Source organism: Rhinopithecus bieti, unplaced genomic scaffold (genome assembly GCF_001698545.2).
Source record: "Rhinopithecus bieti isolate Rb0 unplaced genomic scaffold, ASM169854v2 scaffold_32081, whole genome shotgun sequence".
Classification (NCBI taxonomy): domain Eukaryota; kingdom Metazoa; phylum Chordata; class Mammalia; order Primates; family Cercopithecidae; genus Rhinopithecus; species Rhinopithecus bieti.
Genome location: NW_016814436.1, coordinates 5,206,279 through 5,225,680, shown reverse-complemented (window position 1 = coordinate 5,225,680; position 19,402 = coordinate 5,206,279). Strand labels below are relative to the sequence as shown.

General features: G+C 46.9%; 1 protein-coding gene across 4 annotated transcripts in view; it reads left to right on the top strand.

Moving 5' to 3' along the window:
• Window positions 1-19,402, top strand: part of PPARA (peroxisome proliferator activated receptor alpha) — a 102,145-nt gene that overhangs the window by 59,593 nt on the left and 23,150 nt on the right. For all 4 annotated transcript variants that reach the window (XM_017850820.1, XM_017850817.1, XM_017850819.1 and 1 more), the window contains 3 exons: window positions 12,826-12,986; window positions 15,924-16,062; window positions 17,782-17,984. In XM_017850820.1, coding sequence (XP_017706309.1) covers window positions 12,826-12,986; window positions 15,924-16,062; window positions 17,782-17,984 — 503 coding nt within the window. The remainder of the gene's footprint in view (window positions 1-12,825; window positions 12,987-15,923; window positions 16,063-17,781; window positions 17,985-19,402) is intronic.

The following is a 19,402-nucleotide window of genomic DNA, read 5'->3' as shown; positions in this document are numbered from 1 at the left end:
CCCGCCACCTCACCCGGCTAGTTTTTTGTATTTTTTAGTAGAGACGGGGTTTCACCGTGTTAGCCCGGATGGTCTCGATCTCCTGACCTCATGATCCGCCCATCTCAGCCTCCCAAAGTGCTGGGATTATAGGCTTGAGTCACTGCGCCCGGCCACAAAAACATCTTTTAATTAAAAAAAAATTAGCCAGGCATAGTGGCGCATGCCTGTGGTCCTAGCTACTCAGGATGCTGAGGCAGGAGGACCATTTGAGCCCAGGAGCTCAAGGCTGCCATGAGCTATGATTGCCACTGCACTCCAGCCTGGGTGACAGTGAGACCTTGTCTTTAAAACAAACAAACAAAAAAATTAAGAAACATCAAATGAAAATAAACAAGCTTAATGATATATTTAAGATCCAATTAATGTAAAATCTTTCATTTGCTTTTTTTATTTTTTGAGACAGAGTTTTGCTCTTGTTGCCCAGGCTGGAGTGCAGTGGTGTGATCTCAGCCCACTGCAACCTCCATCTCCCGGGTTCTAGCAGTTCTTCTGTCTCAGCCTCCCTAGTAGCTAGGATTACAGGCATCCGTCAACACGCCTGGCTAATTTTTGTATTTTTAGTAGAGATGGGGTTTCACCATGTTGGCCAGGCTGGTCTCAAACTCCTGACCTCAGGTGGTCCGCCCGCCTCAGCCTCCCAAAGTGCAGGGATTACAGGCCTGAGCCACCGCACCCGGCCCACATAAAATCTTTAACACTAAACAATCCAGTACATCACTGTTGGAAACAGACATAAACATATTGCAAGCTTTAAGGACTCAGTCGCCTCCTGAACGAGACAGAGGGAGAATTGGGGAGGGCTCCCTTGGGGACTGTAATTCTCTCTAGGTTGTATATTTTTAAAAGACTCCAGCAGTGTGATAAACCTGGGTGGTGTGTACATGGGTATTACAGTCATGTTGCTTAATGACAGGGACAGGTTGTGAGAAATGCATCCTTAGCAATTTCATCATTGTGTGAAAGTCATAGAGTACACTTAAACAAACCCTCATGACTGTAATCCCAACACTTTGGGAGACTGAGGCGGGCAGATCACCTGAGGTCAGGAGTTCAAAACCAGTTTAACCAACATGGCGAAACACCGTCTCTACTAAAGAATACAAAAAATTACCCAGGTGTGGTGGCAGGCACCTGTAATCCCAGCTACTCTTCTCAGGAGGCTGAGGCAGGAGAATCGTTTGAACCCAGGAGGCAGAGGTTGCAGTGAGCGGAGATCATGCCACTGCATTCTAGCTTTGGCCACAGAGTGAGACTCCGTCTTAAAAAAAACAAAAAAGTCCAGGCGTGGTGGCTCACACCTGTAATCCCAGCACTTTGGGAGGCCAAGGCAGGCAGATCACTTGAGGTCAGGAGTTAAAGACCAGTCTGGCCAACACGGTGAAACCCCATCTCTACTGAAAATATAAAAATTAGCCAGGCGTGGTGGTGTACACCTGTAATGCCTGGGCAACAGAGCAAGACTCCATCTCAAAAAAAAAACAAACAAGGCAAATTAAGTAACTTGCCACTGTTCATACAGCCAGAAAGACACAGTGCCCGGGCCTGGACCCTGCCTCTCAGCTGGCTCTAGAGGGCTGTTCTCTGCATGCTGGCATGATCGTGCCTTGTAAAAGGTGGCAGTGTTCTCAGCTTAGTCAATCAGGAATTGCAAGAGGCTAGTGAGCCCCTGAGGACTCTGGGGGGCCTTTGTGACTGAGCAGCTTTGGGAGTGACCCTGGCAGACCTTTACAGATGGTGCAAGTTTTGACTCCCTTTCTCCTGGCACATTAAGCAGAGGATAAGCACTGTGGAGAGAGTGAAGGTTTAGGGAGATGATGGCCCCCAGAGCAGTGCAGGAGGGGACGGGGAGGCTGGAGGAGAGCAAGAAAAAGGCTCCGCGTCAGGTGGCGCCTTGAGTGGCCTGGGTAGGTAGCTTGCCGCGAACCCGGGTTAATGGCTTTGACAATGACCGCCATTGCTTCCTGAGCACTGCAGGCTGCCCACACACCTCACACCTTGGCTTGCCTAAGCCCAAGAGCAGCCTTGTGAGGTCATTGTTATGTTTATTTAAGGAAGGAGGAAAGGAGGCAGGCCCAGGACATCCTGACTGGCCGGAGATCACCAGCCCAGAACCCAGCCCTTAACCCCACAACACGTGACCTTTCTTTACCCATCGCAGACACACCCCATGCTGGTTCACTCTTTTCCTATAATGACTATTTGTGCTATTTATCAGAACAATTTTTTCCTTATGGGTTTGAAAAGATTTATTTTGCTTTTGTTTGTTTTTCTGTTTTGCCTTTCTTTTTTAAGGAAGGCAGGCTCCCCCAGCCCCACCCCAGGGTGAAAATATAGTTCATTGTCTAGTAAAAGAGTTCAAAGATACACTTTTTTCTTTGGATAAAATATACTCTAGAGCTTGTTCTGAAATACGGAATTAGTGTGAGCTGCGGGAGTGGGTGGGTGTGTGGCTCTAGCTCTGGAAAGTTCTTTCCCAGCAGTGGCTAGTGGGCTGCCCAGCCCCCTCTCGCCTCCCCCAGCAGCTTAAACACAGGACCCCTTATTCTGTGCTCTCTTCTGACCCCTGGTCCTCATGCAGGAGGGAACCCTTCTCTTCTAATTAGATTCAGGGATCCTTTTCTAAGAGTAGTGTATTTTAGGTCATTGTTAAGAACTATAATCTAAAATGTATTTTTAAGTCATCTGAAAGTTCTGACAGAGGTAAGGCTTGAGAATTTCCTGAAACCCCATTCTCCCAGTGCCCAGGTGGGTCCCCGTCCCTTGCGGGCCTGTCCAGACAAGGGAACCCTGGGCAGGTTCCCTCATCTGCACAAAAGCATCTGATGTAAACACTTATGGGGCAGGTTGCAGATTCTCTGGGGACTCCCCCCCATCTGCCTCCTGCATCTATCAGTAGTGCCTCTGTCTGTCACCCCTGAAGTTTACTTGTGGTGTGTTTTTTTTTTTTTTTGAGGTGGAGTGCAGTGGTGCGATCTTGACTCACTGCAACCTCCGCCTCCCGGGTTCACTCCATTCTCCTGCCGCGTAGCTGGGACTACAGGCGCCTGCCACAACGCCCAGCTAATTTTTTGTGTTTTTGGTAGAGACAGGGTTTCACCGGGTTAGCCAGGATGGTCTCGATCTCCTGATCTCGTGATCCGCCTACCTTGGCCTCCCCAAGTGCTGGGATTACAGGTGTGAGCCACTGCGCCCGGCCACTTGTGCTGTTTTCTAATTCCTTTTTCCCCAGCCCCATACCTCCCTGCCTCCCTCCCCCAGTAAACCACTGGTCCACTTTCTATCATTCTAGGTTGCTTTATATTTCCTAGAATTTTATATAAATGGAATCATACAGCACGTACTCTTTCTAGGCTGGCTTCTTTCACTCTACAGAATGGCTGTGAGACTCATCTGCATTGCAGCAAGCATCAGTAGTTCATTCTTCTTTATCCATTGCGTGGACATAGCACAGTTTGCTGATTCACGCACCTGTTGATGAGCATTGAGTTTCTAGCTTGTGGCTATTACAAATAAAGCTGCTATGAACATTCATGTACAAGTCTGTGTATGGACCTCTGCTTTCATTTCTCTTGAATAAATACCTGGGAGTATGATGGCTGGAACAGATGGTAGGTGTTTGTGTAACTTTTTAAGAAACTGCCAAAATCTTTTCCAACATTTCAGAAAAATCTTAGAAAATGCTATACTATTTTATATTCCCACTGGCAGTATATGGGGAAGTTCCAGTTCCTCCATACCCTCATCAACATGAGACATGATCAGTCTTTTTAATTTTAACCGTGTCAGTAGGTGTGCGATGGTCTCTCACTGTGGTGGTTTTTATTTGCACTTCCCTGGTGATGTTGAGCATCTTTTTGTATGCTTATTTGCCATGTATCTTCTTTGGTGACATTTCTGTTCAAATCTTTTGCTTATTTTTTAATTGAGTTGCTTGTTTTTCCACTATTCACTATTGAACACTATTTATATATTTTGAATACAAATACTTTACCAGACATGTGATCTACCAATATTTTCCCCAGTGTGTGGTTTTTCTTTTCTTTCTACTAATAGTATCTTTAAAAAAAAAAAAAAAAAGGGCTGGGCGTGGTGGCTTAAGCCTGTAATCCCAGCACTTTGGGAGGCCGAGACGGGCGGATCACGAGGTCAGGAGATCGAGACCATCCGAGCTAACATAGTGAAACCCCGTCTCTACTAAAATACAAAAAACTAGCCGGGCGAGGTGGCGGGCGCCTGTAGTCCCAGCTACTCGGGAGGCTGAGGCAGGAGAATGGCATGAACCCGGGAGGCGGAGCTTGAGTGAGCTGAGATCCAGCCACTGCACTCCAGCCTGGGCGACAGCGAGACTCCGTCTCAAAAAAAAAAAAAAAAAAAGTTTTTTTGTTTGTTTTGTTTTGTTTTTGAGATAGGGTCTCAATCTATTGGCCAGGCTACAGTACAGTGTTGCAATCATGGCTTACTGCAGCCTTGATCTCTTGGGCTCAGGAGACCGTCCGACCTCAGCCTCCCGTGTAGCTGGGACCACAGGTGTGTACCACCATGTTTGGCTAATTTTTTTATTTTTTATTTTTGTAGATATGGAGACTCGTTATGTGGCCAGGGGTGGTCTTGAACTCCTGAACTCAAGCGACCCTCCCACCTCTGCCTCCCAAAGTGCTGGGATTACAGGTGTGAGCTGTCATGCCAGACCAGTTCTTAATTTTGATGAAGTCCAATTTATCAATGTTCTTTTTTTATGGATACTTCATATTTTTATTTATTTATTTATTTGAGAGAGGGTCTCACTCTGAGCCCAGACTGGAATTCAGTGGCATGATCTCAGCTCACTGCAGCCTCAACCTCCCAGGCCCAGGTAATCCTCCTACCTCAGCCTCCCAAGTAGCTGAGACTACAGGTACCCGCCACCATGCCCAGGTAAATTTCTTGTATTTTTTGTAGAGACGGGGTTTCACCATGTTGCCCAGGTTGGTCTCAAACTCCTGGGCTCAAGCGATCCGCCCATCTCAGCCTTCCGAAGTGCTGGGATTACAGGCATGAGCCACCATACCCAGCCATATATATACACACACACATACACATATATATATATATATGGTTGTTTATATATTTATATATGTATATTTATATTTATATCTATTTTTGAGACAGAGTCTCACTCTGTTGCCCAGGCTGCAGTGCAGTGGTGTAATCTTAGCTCACTGAGATTAATTTTAGTTTTAATTTTTTTTTTTTTTTTTTTTGAGACGGAGTCTCGCTCTGTTGCCCAGGCTGGAGTGCAGTGGCCAGATCTCAGCTCACTGCAAGCTCCGCCTCCCGGGTTCACGCCATTCTCCTGCCTCAGCCTCCTGAGTAGCTGGGACTACAGGCGCCCGCCACCTCGCCCGGCTAGTTTTTTTTTGTGTATGTTAGTAGAGACGGGGTTTCACCATGTTAGCCAGGATGGTCTCGATCTCCTGACCTCGTGATCCGCCCATCTCGGCCTCCCAAAGTGCTGGGATTACAGGCTTGAGCCACCGCGCCCGGCCTAGTTTTAATTTTTAATTGACAAATAATAATTGTATTTTTATGGGGCACAATGTGATGTTTTGGTCTATGTTTACATTGGGGAATGTGTAAATCAAGCTAATGAACATATCCACCACCTCACCAACTTACCATTTTTTGTGTGTGGTGAGAACACTTAAAGGCTGCTCCTTAAGGCCAGGTCCAATCCCAGCACTCTGGGAGGCTGAGGCGGGTGGATCACTTGAGGTCAGGAGTTTCAGACCAGCCTGGCCAACATGGTGAAACCCTGTACCTACTAAAAACACAAAAATTAGCCAGGCATGGTGGTACACACCTGTAGTCCTAGCTACTCAGGAGGCTGAGGCAGGAGAATCACTTGAACCCAAGAGGCAGAGGCTGCAGTGAGCTGAGATCATGCTACTGCACTCCAGCCTGGGCAACAGAGCAAGACTCCATCTCAAAAAAAAAAAAAGTCTATTTCTTGAGCAATTTTGAAATATACAACACATCATTGTTAATTATAGTCACCACACTGGGTAGTAGATCACTAAATCTTATTCTTCCTGTGTAACTAAAACTTTGTTCACTTTGTTCCTTTTGACCAGCATCTCCCCGTTCCCCCCATCAACCTTAGCCCCTGATAACCACCATTGCACTCTCTACTGCTGTGAGTTTGACCTTTTTAGATTTCACATATGAGATCACAAGGTATTTGTCTTTCTGTGCCTGGCTTATTTTACTTAGCGTAATACTTTCCAGATTTACCCATGTTGTTGCAAATGGAATTTCCTTCTTTTTTAAGGCTGAATAGTATCCGTGTGTGTGTGTGTGTGTGTGTGTCTCAGTCATTTTCTTTATCTCTTCATTCATTAATGATCATTTAGGATGATTCCACATCAGGCTGCTGTGTATGGTGCCGCAGTGAACATGGAGGTGTAGACATCTCCTCAGTGTACTGCTTCCAGTCTCTTTGGATATAAACCTGGAAGTGGGATTGCTAGATCATATGTAGTGCTATTTTTGTTTTTTTGAGGAACCTCCATACTTATTTTCCATAATGCTATTCTAATTCACAATACTACCAACATTGGACGTGGGTTCTTTTTTCTCTACATCCTTGCCAACCACTTGTTATCTTTTATCTTTTTATATATCTGGCTGCTTCTACATTTTTTTCTTTCTCACCAATTCTGAACCATTTGATGGTTTCTTCCTTTATGCTTCTTGTGCTTGAGGTTCATTGAGCATCTGGGATCAGTGCACTTACTGTTTTCATCAAATTCAGAAGGTTAGGCCATTATTTCTTCAAATTTGTTTTGTCCTTCTCTCTCTACCTTTGGGAGCTCCAATTATATGTACATTAGACCATTTCAAGTTGTCATACAGTTCACTAATGCTAAGTTCTTTTTTTAAGTTTTGTTTCTGTGTTTCATTTTGGACAGTTTCTACTGCTACATCTTCAAATTTACTAATTTTTTCTTCTAAAATATCTAATCTGCTCCTAATCCCATCCAGTGTATTTTCCATATTAGGTATTGTAGTTTTCATCACTAGAAGCATGATTTGGTTCTGTTTTCACCCATGTATCTATATAACATGTCCAGTCTTTCACTCAGCTTCTTAAACATTTAGAATATGGTCAGAATAACTTTTTTTGCTGTTGTGTTTTAGAGACAGGGTCTCACTTTGTTGCCCAGGCTGGAGTGCAGTGGCGTGATCACAGCTCACTGCAGCCCAGACCTCCTGGGCTCAAGGAATCCTCCCACCTTAGCCTCCTATGTAGCTGGGACCACAGGAACACACCACCACACCTGGCTAATTTTTAAATTTTTTGTAGAGACAGGGGTCTCACTTTGTTGCCCAGACTGGTCTCAAACTCCTGGGTTCAAGCAATTCTCCCGCCTTGGCCTCCCAAAGTGTTGGGATTACAGGCATGAGCCTCTGAACCCAGCCCAGAATAACTTTTTAAAAATGTCTTGAGGCTGAGGTGGCAGATCATCTGAGGTCAGGAGTTTGAGACCAGCCTGACCAACATGGAGAAACCCCACCTGTACTAAAAATACCAAGTTAGCCAGGCATGGTGGCATGTGCCTGTAATCCCAGCTACTAGGGAAGCTGAGGCAAGAGAATCACTTGAACCCGGGAGGCGGAGGTTGCGGGGAGCCGAGATCACACCACTCCAGCCTGGGCATCAAGAGCAAAACTCCATCTCAAACACACACACACACACACACACACACACACACACACACACACACAAAACCACAAAAAAACAAAAAACAACTCAGCCACAATTTCTGTCATCTGTGTCACTTCTGAGTCCCTTTCCATTTATTTTTCTCCTCGTCATGGGTCATATTTTTCTGATTCTTCATGTGTCCTGTAATTTTTTTTCTTTTCTTTTCTTTTTTTTCCTTTTCCTTGGAGATGGAGTCTTGCTTTGTCACCCAGGCTGGAGTGCAGTGGCACAATCTCAGCTCACTGCAACCTCCACCTCCCAGGTTCAAGCGATTCTCCTGCTTCAGCCTCCCAAGTAGCTGGGATTACAGGTGCCCACCACCATGCCCAGATAATTTTTTGTATTTTTAGCAGAGACAGGGTTTCACCATGATGGCCAAGCTGCTTTTGAACTCCTGACCTCAAGTGATCCGCCCACCTCGGCCTCCCAAAGTGCTGGGATTACAGGTGTGAACCACTGCGTCCGGTCCATTGTTTTCATTGGATGCCATATGTTGGGAACTTTATTGGGTGATGGATATTTTTGACTTCCTATAAATATTCCTGAACTTTGTTCTGGGATGCAGTTAAGTGACCTGGAAAATGTTCGATCCTTCCAGGTCCTGTTTTTCAGCTTCATTAGATGGGACCATCACAGTGTTTATTTTAGAGATAACTTTGCCCCACTGCTGAGGCAAAACCACTTTGAGCTCTTTGCCTGATGCTCCATGACTTCAGTGATCTTCCACTGTGAGAGGTGAGAACAGGACTGTATCCAACTCCATGTGCGTCCCAGGCAGCGTTCACTATCATCATTTCAGGATGCTACTGAAGTATCCCTTTTTTAGGCTCTCTCAGTTGACAGAGCAAATACATATACGTGTCCATACTCACCTATGTATATACAGGAATCTGTCAGTATTTCAGCCCGTGGGCATCTGTAGCTGTAGTAAGCCAAACATGAGTGCGTGCTGATGTCTACAGCCCTCATCTCTTATCAGATGAATCGTTCTAGCCTCCTCCACTTGCCTACCTGTCAACTTCACCATTCCTTGAATTCGTTGTTCATTTTCCGTATACCTGGACAGCGGCATCAGAATTGTTAACCCACACCCTGTGGGAAAAAAACTTCATCAGCTAGAGCACAGTGTTTATGGGCAGATCCTTTTGCCTTTAGTCTTATAGATTCCAGTCGTTCCAAATTATTCAGTGCAGCGCCTTTCTGTACCTGCCCCTACTTTTGTCCCTGAGATTGTTTCCTACATTCGTAGCACAGTTAAATTGTTTTGTTACATTCTGCATTCCACCCTGGGATCCTCCAACCTCCTAAATTATTTTTGTTTTATTTGCACACATTAGGTTCAATCTGAACTATAAAGTTCTGTGGGTTTTCACAAATGCATAGTGTCATATATCCACCACTACATTTTCCTTCTCTCTCTTTCTTGCTTTCTTGCCTTCTTGTCTCACTCTGTCACCCAGGCTGGAGTGCAGTGGCACAATCTCGGCTCACTGTAACCTCCACCTCCTGGGTTCAAGCCATTCTGCTGCCTCAGCTTCCCGAGTAGCTGGGACTACAGGCATGCACCACCATACCTGGCTAATTTTTTTGTATTTTTAGTAGAGACAACGTTTCACTATGTGGGCCAGGCTGGTCTCAAACTCCTGACCTCATGATCCACCCACCTCGGCCTCCCAAAGTGCTGAGATTACAGGCATGAGCCACCATGCCCGGTCTCTCTTTTTCTTTCTTTCCTTCTTTCCTTCTTTTCTTCTTTCCTTCTTTCTTTCTCTTTCTCTTTCTTTCTCTCTTTTCTTTTTTTTTCTATTCTATTCTATTCTATTCTATTCTATTCTATTCTATTCTATTCTATTCTATTCTATTCTATTCTATTCTATTCTTTTTTTAGATGGAGGTCTCACTGTGACACCCAGACTGGAGTACAGTGGCAGCACAATCTCAGCTCCCTGCAGCCTCAGCCTCCCAGGGCTCAGGTGATCCTCCCACCTCAGCTTCCCAAGCAGCTGGGATTAGAGGTGCACACTGCCACGCTCAGCAAATTTATGTATTTTTTGTAAAGACAGAGTTTGACCATGTTGCCCAGGCTGGTCTCAAACTCTTGAGCTCAAGTGATCTGCCGACCTCAGCCTCCCAAAGTGCTGGGATGACAGGCATGACCCACCGTACCCAGACCACTGTTACATTTTCATTTGAATAGTCTCACCACATCAAAAAACCCCATGCTTCACCTATTCAACCCTGCCTCTCCCACCCCTAGCCAGCTCAGAAATGGTTCTTTTCACTGTTGTTATAATTTTGCCTTTTCCAGAATGCCATGAATTTGAAGTCATATAGTATGTAGCCTTTTCAGACTGGTTTCTTTTATGACAATATGCATTTAAGAGTCATTCATGTCTTTCCATGGCTCAATATCTCATTTCTTTTTACACTGAATGAGGTCCCACTGTCTGTTTGTACCACAGTTTGTGTATCTATTCACCTATCTAAGGGCATCTTGGTTGCTTCCAATTTTTGGCAATTAAGAATAAAGCTGGCTAGGCACAGTGGCTCACACCTGTAATCCCAGCACATTGGGAGGCCAAGGGGGGCAGATCACTTGAGGTCAGGAGTTTGAGGCCAGCCTGGCCAACATGGTGAAACCCTGTCTCTATTAAAAATACAGAAATTAGCTGGGCATGGTGACGGGTGCCTGTAATCCCAGCTACTTGGAAGGCTGAGGCAGGAGAATCACTTGAACCCGGAGGCAGAGGTTGCAGTGCGCTGAGATTGCGCCACTGCACTCCAGCCTGGGTGACAGAGTGAGACTCTGTCTCAAAAAAAAAAAAAAAAAAAAAAAAAAGCTGCTCTAAAAATGTGTAGGTTTTGTGTGAACAGAAGTTTTCAAATCAATTGGACAAATACCTAGGAGTGTAATTCCATCATACAGTAAAACTGCTTTGCTTTGCCAGAAACTGCCAGAATGTCCTCCAAGGGCGCTGTCTCATGTTGCACTCCCACCAGCAATGAATGGGGGTTCCTGTTGCTCCACATCCTCACCAAATTTGATGATGTCAGTTTTGTGGATTTTAGTCATCCTAGTAGGTGTGTGGTGACACCATATTGTCGTTCTCATTCTCAGTGCCCCAATGACATATGATGCTGAGCATCGTTTCATATGCTTACTTGCCATCTGTATATCATCTTTGCTGAAGTGACTGTTCAGATCTTTTGCCCATTTTTTTTCCTTTTGAGATGAAGTCTCGCTCTGTCGCCCAGGCTGGAGAGCAGTGGTGTGATCTCAGCTCACTGCAAGCTCCACCTCCTGGGTTCACGCCATTCTCCTGCCTCAGCCTCCCGAGTAGCTGGGACTACAGGTGCCCGCCACCACACCAGGCTAATTTTTGTTATTTTTAGTAGAGATGGGGTTTCACCGTGTTAGTCAGGATGGTCTCCGTCTCCTGACTTCGTGATTGCCCTCCTCGGCCTCCCAAAGTGCTGGGATTACAGGCTTGAGCCACCGCGTCCGGCCCCCATTTTTCAATTGAGTTGTTTGTTTTCTTATTGTTGTTTTAAGACCTCTTTGTATATTACCACATGTGTATTGAAAATATTTTCTCCCAGTCTGTGGCTTGTCTTTAATTTTCTTAGCAATGTGTTTTGCAGAGCAGAAAGTTTAATTAGCTTTCATAAATTCCAACTTACATTTTCTCTTTCATGGATTATGCATTTGGTGTTACCCACACAGATTTTTATACTGTATTCTGGTGCCATTTACTGAGTTAACAATTGTGGAAGAACTGGAAGGAAGGAAGCAAACAAAAAGAGTTCTGCGTGGCGCTGTCAGCTCGGGGGCACGGGGAGTCCTGCAGGGTGAGGTATGGGCGAGATGGTCTGGTGATGTGTGCAGCGGAGATGTGCGGTCCCGAGATGTGCGGATCAGGAGATGTGCGGGTCTGGAGAAGTGCAGTTCCCAAGATGTGCGGTCCGGAGATGTGCGGGTACCCAGAGGTGCAGATCAGAGATGTGGGGGTCCGGAGATATGCGGATCAGGAGATGTGCCAGTCCCGAGATGTGCGGATCAGAGATGTGAGGGTCCCAAGATGTATGGAGCAGGAGATGAGGGAGTCCGGAGATGTGCGGAGCGGAGATGTGGGGATCAGGAGATGTGGAGGGCCAAGAGATACGCGGGTCCGGAGATGCGCAGATCAGGAGATGGGCGTATTGGAAATACGCGGGTCCAGAAATGTGCGGAGCGGAGATGTGCGAATCAGGAGCTGTGGGGGGTCAGGAGATGCGCGGGTCCAGAGATGCAGGGGTCCGGAGATATGCGGATCTGGAGATATGCAGAACAGAGATGAGCAGATCGGAAATGCACAGGTCCAGAGATCCACGGGCCCAGAGATCCACGGGTCCGGAGATGCGCGGGTCCGGAGATGCGCGAGTCCGGAGATGCGCGGGTCCGGAGATGCGCGGGTTCGGAGATGCGCGGGTTTGGAGACGCGAATCTGAAGATGTGTGGATGGGAGATGTGCAGGTCCAGAGATGCGCGAGTCCGGAGATGCGCGGGTCCGGAGATGCGCGGGTTCGGAGATTCGCTGGGTTGGAGACGCGAATCTGAAGGAGAGTGGATGGGAGATGTGCAGGTCCAGAGATGCACGGGGCGGCAATGCGCAGATCGGAGATGCTCGGATCAGAGATGCTCAGATCGAAGATGTGGGAATGAAGAGATGTGGGGATTGGAGACACGCGAGTCCGGAAATATGCGGGGCGGAGATGCGCGGGTCTAGGGATGCGTGATCTGAGATGTGTGGGTCCGGAGCTCGGGGTCAGCTCAGCAGCAGTCGGAGCGAGCATGCTGGCTTTGGGAGCACAGCACAACGGCAGCTGTAGGAGTGCAAGAGGGTGTGACCGAGAGGCAGGACCCGGCCCTGCATGGGTGTTCTGAGGTTTACGCCTCAGCATTAGATGCCTCATATGCGAAATCACATGCTCGTAGACCCGGTTCAGACACAGGATAGTGATGCCTGGACTATTCATCCATCTCTCCTCTTTTTCCCCAGACACGCTTTCACCAGCTTCGAGCCCCTCCTCGGTAACTTATCCTGTGGTCCCCGGCAGCGTGGACGAGTCTCCCAGTGGAGCATTGAACATCGAATGTAGAATCTGCGGGGACAAGGCCTCAGGCTACCATTACGGAGTCCACGCGTGTGAAGGCTGCAAGGTAGAGGGGACCTGGAACAGGGCCCGGTGGCTGCCACCATCAACCACTTGTGGTTACTTTTATAGCAAAAGGCAGTCATTACTGAGAGACTGCAGAAAGTCCCGGATAAGAAACTGACCTCAGGCCAGGCGCCGTATCTCACGCCTATAATTCCAGCACTTTGGGAAGCCCAGGCGAGTGGATCACCTGAGATCAGGAGTTCGAAACCAGCCTGGTCAACATGGTGAAATGCTGTCTCTACTAAAAATACAAAAAAATTAGCCAGGCATGGTGGTGGGCGCCTGTAATCCCAGCTACTGGGGAGGCCGGGGCAAGAGAATCTCTTGAACCCAGGAGCCAGAGGTTGCAGTGAGCCAAGATTGTGCCACTGCACTCCAGCCTCGACAACAAGAATGAGACTCCGTCTCAAAAAAAAAAAAAAAAAAAAAAAAAAAAAAAAAAAAAAAAAAAAAGAAACTGACCTCAGTAATAGATTAGCCTCTCTCTTTAGAGCATAGAACCCCCCAAGAGCATGAACCCTATTTTGAACTGTGCATTTGAGGGATCTAGCTTGTATGCCCCTTATGAGAATCTACTACCTGATGCTCCGAGGTAGAACAGTTTCATCCTGAAACCGTCCCTCCTCATCCCCATCTGTGGAAAATTGTCTTATATGAAACCAGTCCCTGGTGCCAAAAAGGTTGGGAATTGCTGCTTTAGAGAGTCTAGGACAAATGGTTCCTCTGTGCTTTGTAAATACTTAGAGAAGTGTGTTCTTTAAAAGAAAATAAGCCACATTGGGCTGGGCGTGGTGGCTCATGCCTGTAATCCCAGCACTTTGGGAGGCCAAGGCAGGTAGATCACCTGAGGTCGGGAGTTCAAGAGCAGCCTGGCCAACATGGCGAAACCCTGTCTCTACTAAAAATACAAAAATTAGCCAGGTATGGTGGCAGGTGCCTGTAATCCCAGCTACTTGGGAGGCTGAGGCATGAGAATTGCTTGAACCCAGGAGGTGGAGGTTGCAGTGAGCCAAGATCAAGCCATTGCACTCCAACCTGGGAGACAAGAGTAAAACTTCGTCTCAAAAAAAAAAAACAAAAGAGAAAAGAAAATAAGCCACATTAAGAATATCACTTCATTCTAATACAAGACAGAGAGCCATTACCGTTGATCTCTGGACCCTCCCTGAAGGCCAGGTGGGGCAGGTGTTCTCATGCTCCTGCCGGGGGAATTGGCCATCAGAAACACAGAGTATCTTGCTTAGGGTCCCCTAGCTCCCAGAAGCAGAGACTGGAACCACAGACTGGCTGCTCCTGCGCCCTGGCAGTTCCTTCCTGCACATCAGGGGCTTCTCCACCCCATTCGAGCCACAGGAACCCCCCGTGTATCTTCATCCTCCTGCTGGCTCAGCCTGCCCTAAACAGATGTGACCCGGGCCAGGAGTGCATGAAGACAGGCCCTGTTGTCCCACATGCTGCCAGCTGGACTGGTGGTCCTTCCATGTTTGCCAGCGTAGTGATGAGGAGAGCCCCTGCAGCAGCGTCCCTTTAGGGTTGCACAGCCGTGCTCAAGTCTGGCACCTTATGTACATGATATGTGGGATATCATCATCTGAATGTTTGGTTTGAATCAGAAATCCCTTCTCACGGTGCATACTGCAGGTGTTAACTAACTTGGAAAATGCTACTGCCTTTCCAGCACAATGTATGATCTTGGAACACCAGCATTCTGCCCAGAGTCAGGTCTGGCCTCAGAGGCCTGGGCCACAGGGAGAACCTCACGGCCAGAACATTGTGTCATTCTGTCATCTAGAACCCTCTCTCCCCACCCTTCTCATTCTAACCCCATGTGTTCCTTAGCCTCCCCACTGTGCAAGCCTAGGTAAAGACATTATAAAGACGTCAGCCTGCCCCTCACATTCCCCAGCACACTGCTGTCCCTCTCCTGCGGGCCAAGCATACCCCACTGTGGCAAAAATATAGAAGAATGACTTAAAACAAAGAGGAAAAGAACCCAAAGCAAAATGAACTCCTTCGCAAGTTTTCTAACCACATACCTTTGAAAAAGCTCCATATAAAGTGGCCTTTTCCTTAGGGCCATGATTAATTACTGATTTAGTTTTGTTTTTTATGGACTATTTAGTAACATTGTTTCTTGCTGGGTAGAGTTTAAGATGCTTTTACCAAGCAAGAAAATTGTTTACAAACAGCTGGCTTTTATTATAATTTTTGTCTTTGAGGGAGTTAATATACTCTTACAAAAATTCCTAGAAACTCTTTAGGCACAAATATGGAAATGTCACAATGCTGGGGATAGTTACATTCATATACATTGTAACCAGGCTGAGTAACTCTTTGGAAAACTGTAATTGTGTTTTCCCAAGTCAGATAAGGGCATTTTGAAATGACTTTGAATGCTGCCTCATTTTTTGTTTTCACATTAAATGTAATGATATTTAAAGTTCTGTATCTGTCCCAATCTTTTCAGACTTTTAGAAGAACTATTTTCTTTTTTTCTTTTCTTTTCTTTTTTTTTTTTTTTTTTGAGACAGAGTCTCACTCTGTCGCCCAGGCTAAAGTGCAGTGGAGTGATCTCGGCTCACTGCAACCTCTGCCTCCCGGGTTCAAGCAATTCTCCTGCCTCAGCCTCTGGAGTAGCTGGGATTACAGGCGCGTGCCACCACACTCGACTAATTTTTGTATTTTTAGTAAAGACAGGGTTTCGCCATGTTGGCCAGGCTGGTCTCGAACTCCTGACCTCAAGTGATCCACCTGCCTTGGCCTCCCAAAGTGCTAGGATTACAGGCGTGATCACCATGCCTGGCCTAGAATAACTTTTCCCTAAATTTCATTCATTTTAAAAGAAACAATAAATGAGCAACAAAAAAGGTGAGTAAAGCAAGTGTGCTGGTTTCTCAGTGGCCCAGGTCTTTAAATCCACTGCGTGTTACCCTCACAGGGCTTCTTTCGGCGAACGATTCGGCTCAAGCTGGTGTATGACAAGTGCGACCGCAGCTGCAAGATCCAGAAGAAGAATAGAAACAAATGCCAGTATTGTCGCTTTCACAAGTGCCTTTCCGTCGGGATGTCACACAACGGTAGGTAAGGTGGCCCCACACATTTTCCCAGTTCGTTCCTCGGTTCCCCTTCTTTGTTCCAAGGGAACAGACCAAGCTATGGATGAATGTGCTTCAACATTTCACACCCAAGTCATTTTGTAATCAGAGTGGCCTAAGAAAATAAAAGTTGCCCAGGCGTGGTGGTTCACGCCTGTAATCCCAGCACTTTGGGAGGCTGAGGTGGGTGGATCACTTCAGGTCAGGAGTTTGAGACCAGCCTGGCCAATATGGTGAAACCCCGTCTCTACTAAGAATACAAAAATTAACTGGGTGTGGTGGTGGGCACCTGTAGTCCCAGCTACTCGGGAGGCTGAGGCAGAAGAATCGCTTGAACCTGGGAGGCGGAGGTTGCAGTGAGTCGAGATTGTGCCACTGCACTCCAGCCTGGGTGACAGAGGGAGATTCCATCAAAAAAAAAAAAGAAAAAAAAAAATAGAGAGAGAAAGAGAGAGAGAAAGAAAGAAAATAAAAGTCTCCCAGGCTTGGTGATTCACACATGTGATCCTAGCACTTTGGGAGGCCGAGGTGAGTGGATCACTTGAGGTCAGGAGTTTGAGACCAGCCTGGCCAACATGGCAAAACCCCTGTCTCTACTAAAAATACAAAAATTAGCTGGGTGTGGTAGTGCACACCTGTAATCCCAGCTACTTGGGAGGCTAAGAGAGAAGAATAGCTTGAATCCGGGAGGTGGAGGTTGCAGTGAGCTGAGATCACACCACTGCACTCCAGTCTGGGCAACAGAGTAAGACTCTGTCTCAAAAAAAAAAGAAAAAAAGAAAAGAAAAGAAAAGTCTCAAATAGCTGAGATTCGATGGCACATTGGACTTGCTGTTAGAAACTTCAAATGGTAAGACTTTGATACAGAATTGAAAAACCAAGTGGAAGGCACCAAAATGACAGAATGTTCGCCTCGTCCATAGGAAGGGTGTGCCACCTCAAACATCTCGCCACATTATGAATTTCCTTCTAGCCAATCATGTAATAGTTTTAGAACATGCTAATTGTGATGTGAGTGTAACGAAAGTAAGTCGTTTGTAAGACTTGCATGTCTACCTTCTGGAAAAAGAAGCAGTTATTACATAAACTCACCCTGAAGCCCCGTTCACCTCCTTCACTCAAAGGTTGATGATGCACCTGATGGTGGTGTGCACCCTACTAATGAGACGAACAATGGTGTCACCTTCAGCCTGCACCTGTTTAAAAGTCTACAGTGGGCCAGGCGCGGTGGCTCAGGCCTGTAATCCCAGCACTTTGGGAGGCCGAGACGGGCAGAGCACGAGGTCAGGAGATCAAGACCATTCTGGCTAACACGCTGAAACCCCGTCTCTACTAAAAAATACAAAAAACTAGCCAGGCGAGGTGGCAGGCGCCTGTAGTCCCAGCTACTCAGGAGGCTGAGGCAGGAGAATGGCTTAAACCCGGGAGGCGGAGCTTGCAGGAAGCTGAGACCCAGCCATCGCCCTCCAGCCTGGGCAACAGAGCGAGACTCCGTCTCAAAAAAAAAAACAAAAGTCTACAGTGTATGGAGTTTGAGTTTCTCATCTCTCCATAGTAGAAAGCCGAATAGTAATCAAGGATGGGTCTGAACTGCCTGTGAATTTTCATTCCTGGTTTAAGTCCTGGGGGAGCCCCTCGTCCAGCCCTGCCTGCGCAGTCATGACCTCACTGCTCATGCCTGTTTCCCCCTCCAAACTCTAGCGATTCGTTTTGGACGAATGCCAAGATCTGAAAAAGCAAAACTGAAAGCAGAAATTCTTACCTGCGAACCTGACACAGGAGATTCTGAAACCGCAGATCTCAAATCTCTGGCCAAGAGAATCTACGAGGCCTACTTGAAGAACTTCAACATGAACAAGGTCAAAGCCCGGGTCATCCTCTCAGGAAAGGCCAGTAACAATCCAGTAGGTGTTTGCGGCCGTTCTGGGTTCTCTTGGCAACATGGAACCAGTGTCGTAGAGAATGATTAAGGACACACGTGTTGAATGTTGAGAAAATTATATTTATCCCACAGTTAAGCAAAGGACAGCAACAATAGAATAGTTCGTTCTGAGACTCTGAGCTATAGCTTAACAACAACTCCTTTCTTCTTGCTTGGAATCACCTCAAAGATCTTAGCCACCATATTATATTGGCTATGTAATTAATACACTTAGAAAAAAAAAAACAAAACCTTAATAGCTTACCAAGCACTAAGGTGATTTCTTAGGTGCATTTTTCTTTTCTTTTTTTTTTGTGAGAGAGTCTCGCTCTGTCGCCCAGGCTGGAGTGCAGTGGCCGGATCTCAGCTCACTGCAAGCTCTGCCTCCCGGGTTTACGCCATTCTCCTGCCTCAGCCTCCCGAGTAGCTGGGACTACAGGCGCCCGCCACCTCGCCCGGCTAGTTTTTTGTATTTTTTTTAGTAGAGACGGGGTTTCACCATGTTAGCCAGGATGGTCTCGATCTCCTGACTTCGTGATCTGCCCGTCTCGGCCTCCCAAAGTGCTGGGATTACAGGCTTGAGCCACCGCGCCCGGCCGGTGCATTTTTCTTAAATAGAGATAGGATCTTGCTCTGTCACCCAGGCTGGAGTGCAGTGGTGCAATCATAGTTCGCTGCAGCCTTGAACTCCTGGGCTCAAGCAGTCCTCCTGCCTCAGCCTCCCAAGGAGCTGGGACTGCACATGTGCACCACCACACCTGGCTGTTTTTGTTGTTGTTGTTGTTTTGGTTTTGTTTTTGTTTCTTGGTAGAGAGGAGATGTTTCCCAGGCTGGTCTCAAACTCCTGGCCTCAAAATCTTCCCACCTTGGCCTCCCAAAGCACTGGGATTAAATGTGCAAGTCATGGCACCCAGCATTAACTGGATTTATTAAAAAAAAAAAAAAAAAAAAAGCTGACCAGGCTAGGTGGGTCACGCCTGTAATCCTAGCACTCTGGGGAGGCCAAGGTGGGCAGATTGCTTGAGTCCAGGCAATACCAGCCTGGCCAACATGGAGAAACCCCATCTCTACTAAAAATACAAAAATTAGCTGAGCAGGGTGGCACACGCCTGTAATTCCAGCTACTTGGGTGGCTGAGGCATGAGAATCGCCTCAACCCAGGAGGCAGAGGTTGCAGTAAGCTGAGATCATGCCACGGCACTCCAGCCTGGGTGACAGATCGAGACCCTATCTCAAAAACATAAAATAGAATAATAAAGTAAATCCCTATTTTAAGGTGTATTAGTCTGTTCTCACACTGCTATAAAGAAATACCTGAGGCCGGGCGCGGTGGCTCAAGCCTGTAATCCCAGCACTTTGGGAGGCCGAGACGGGTGGATCACGAGGTCAGGAGATCGAGAC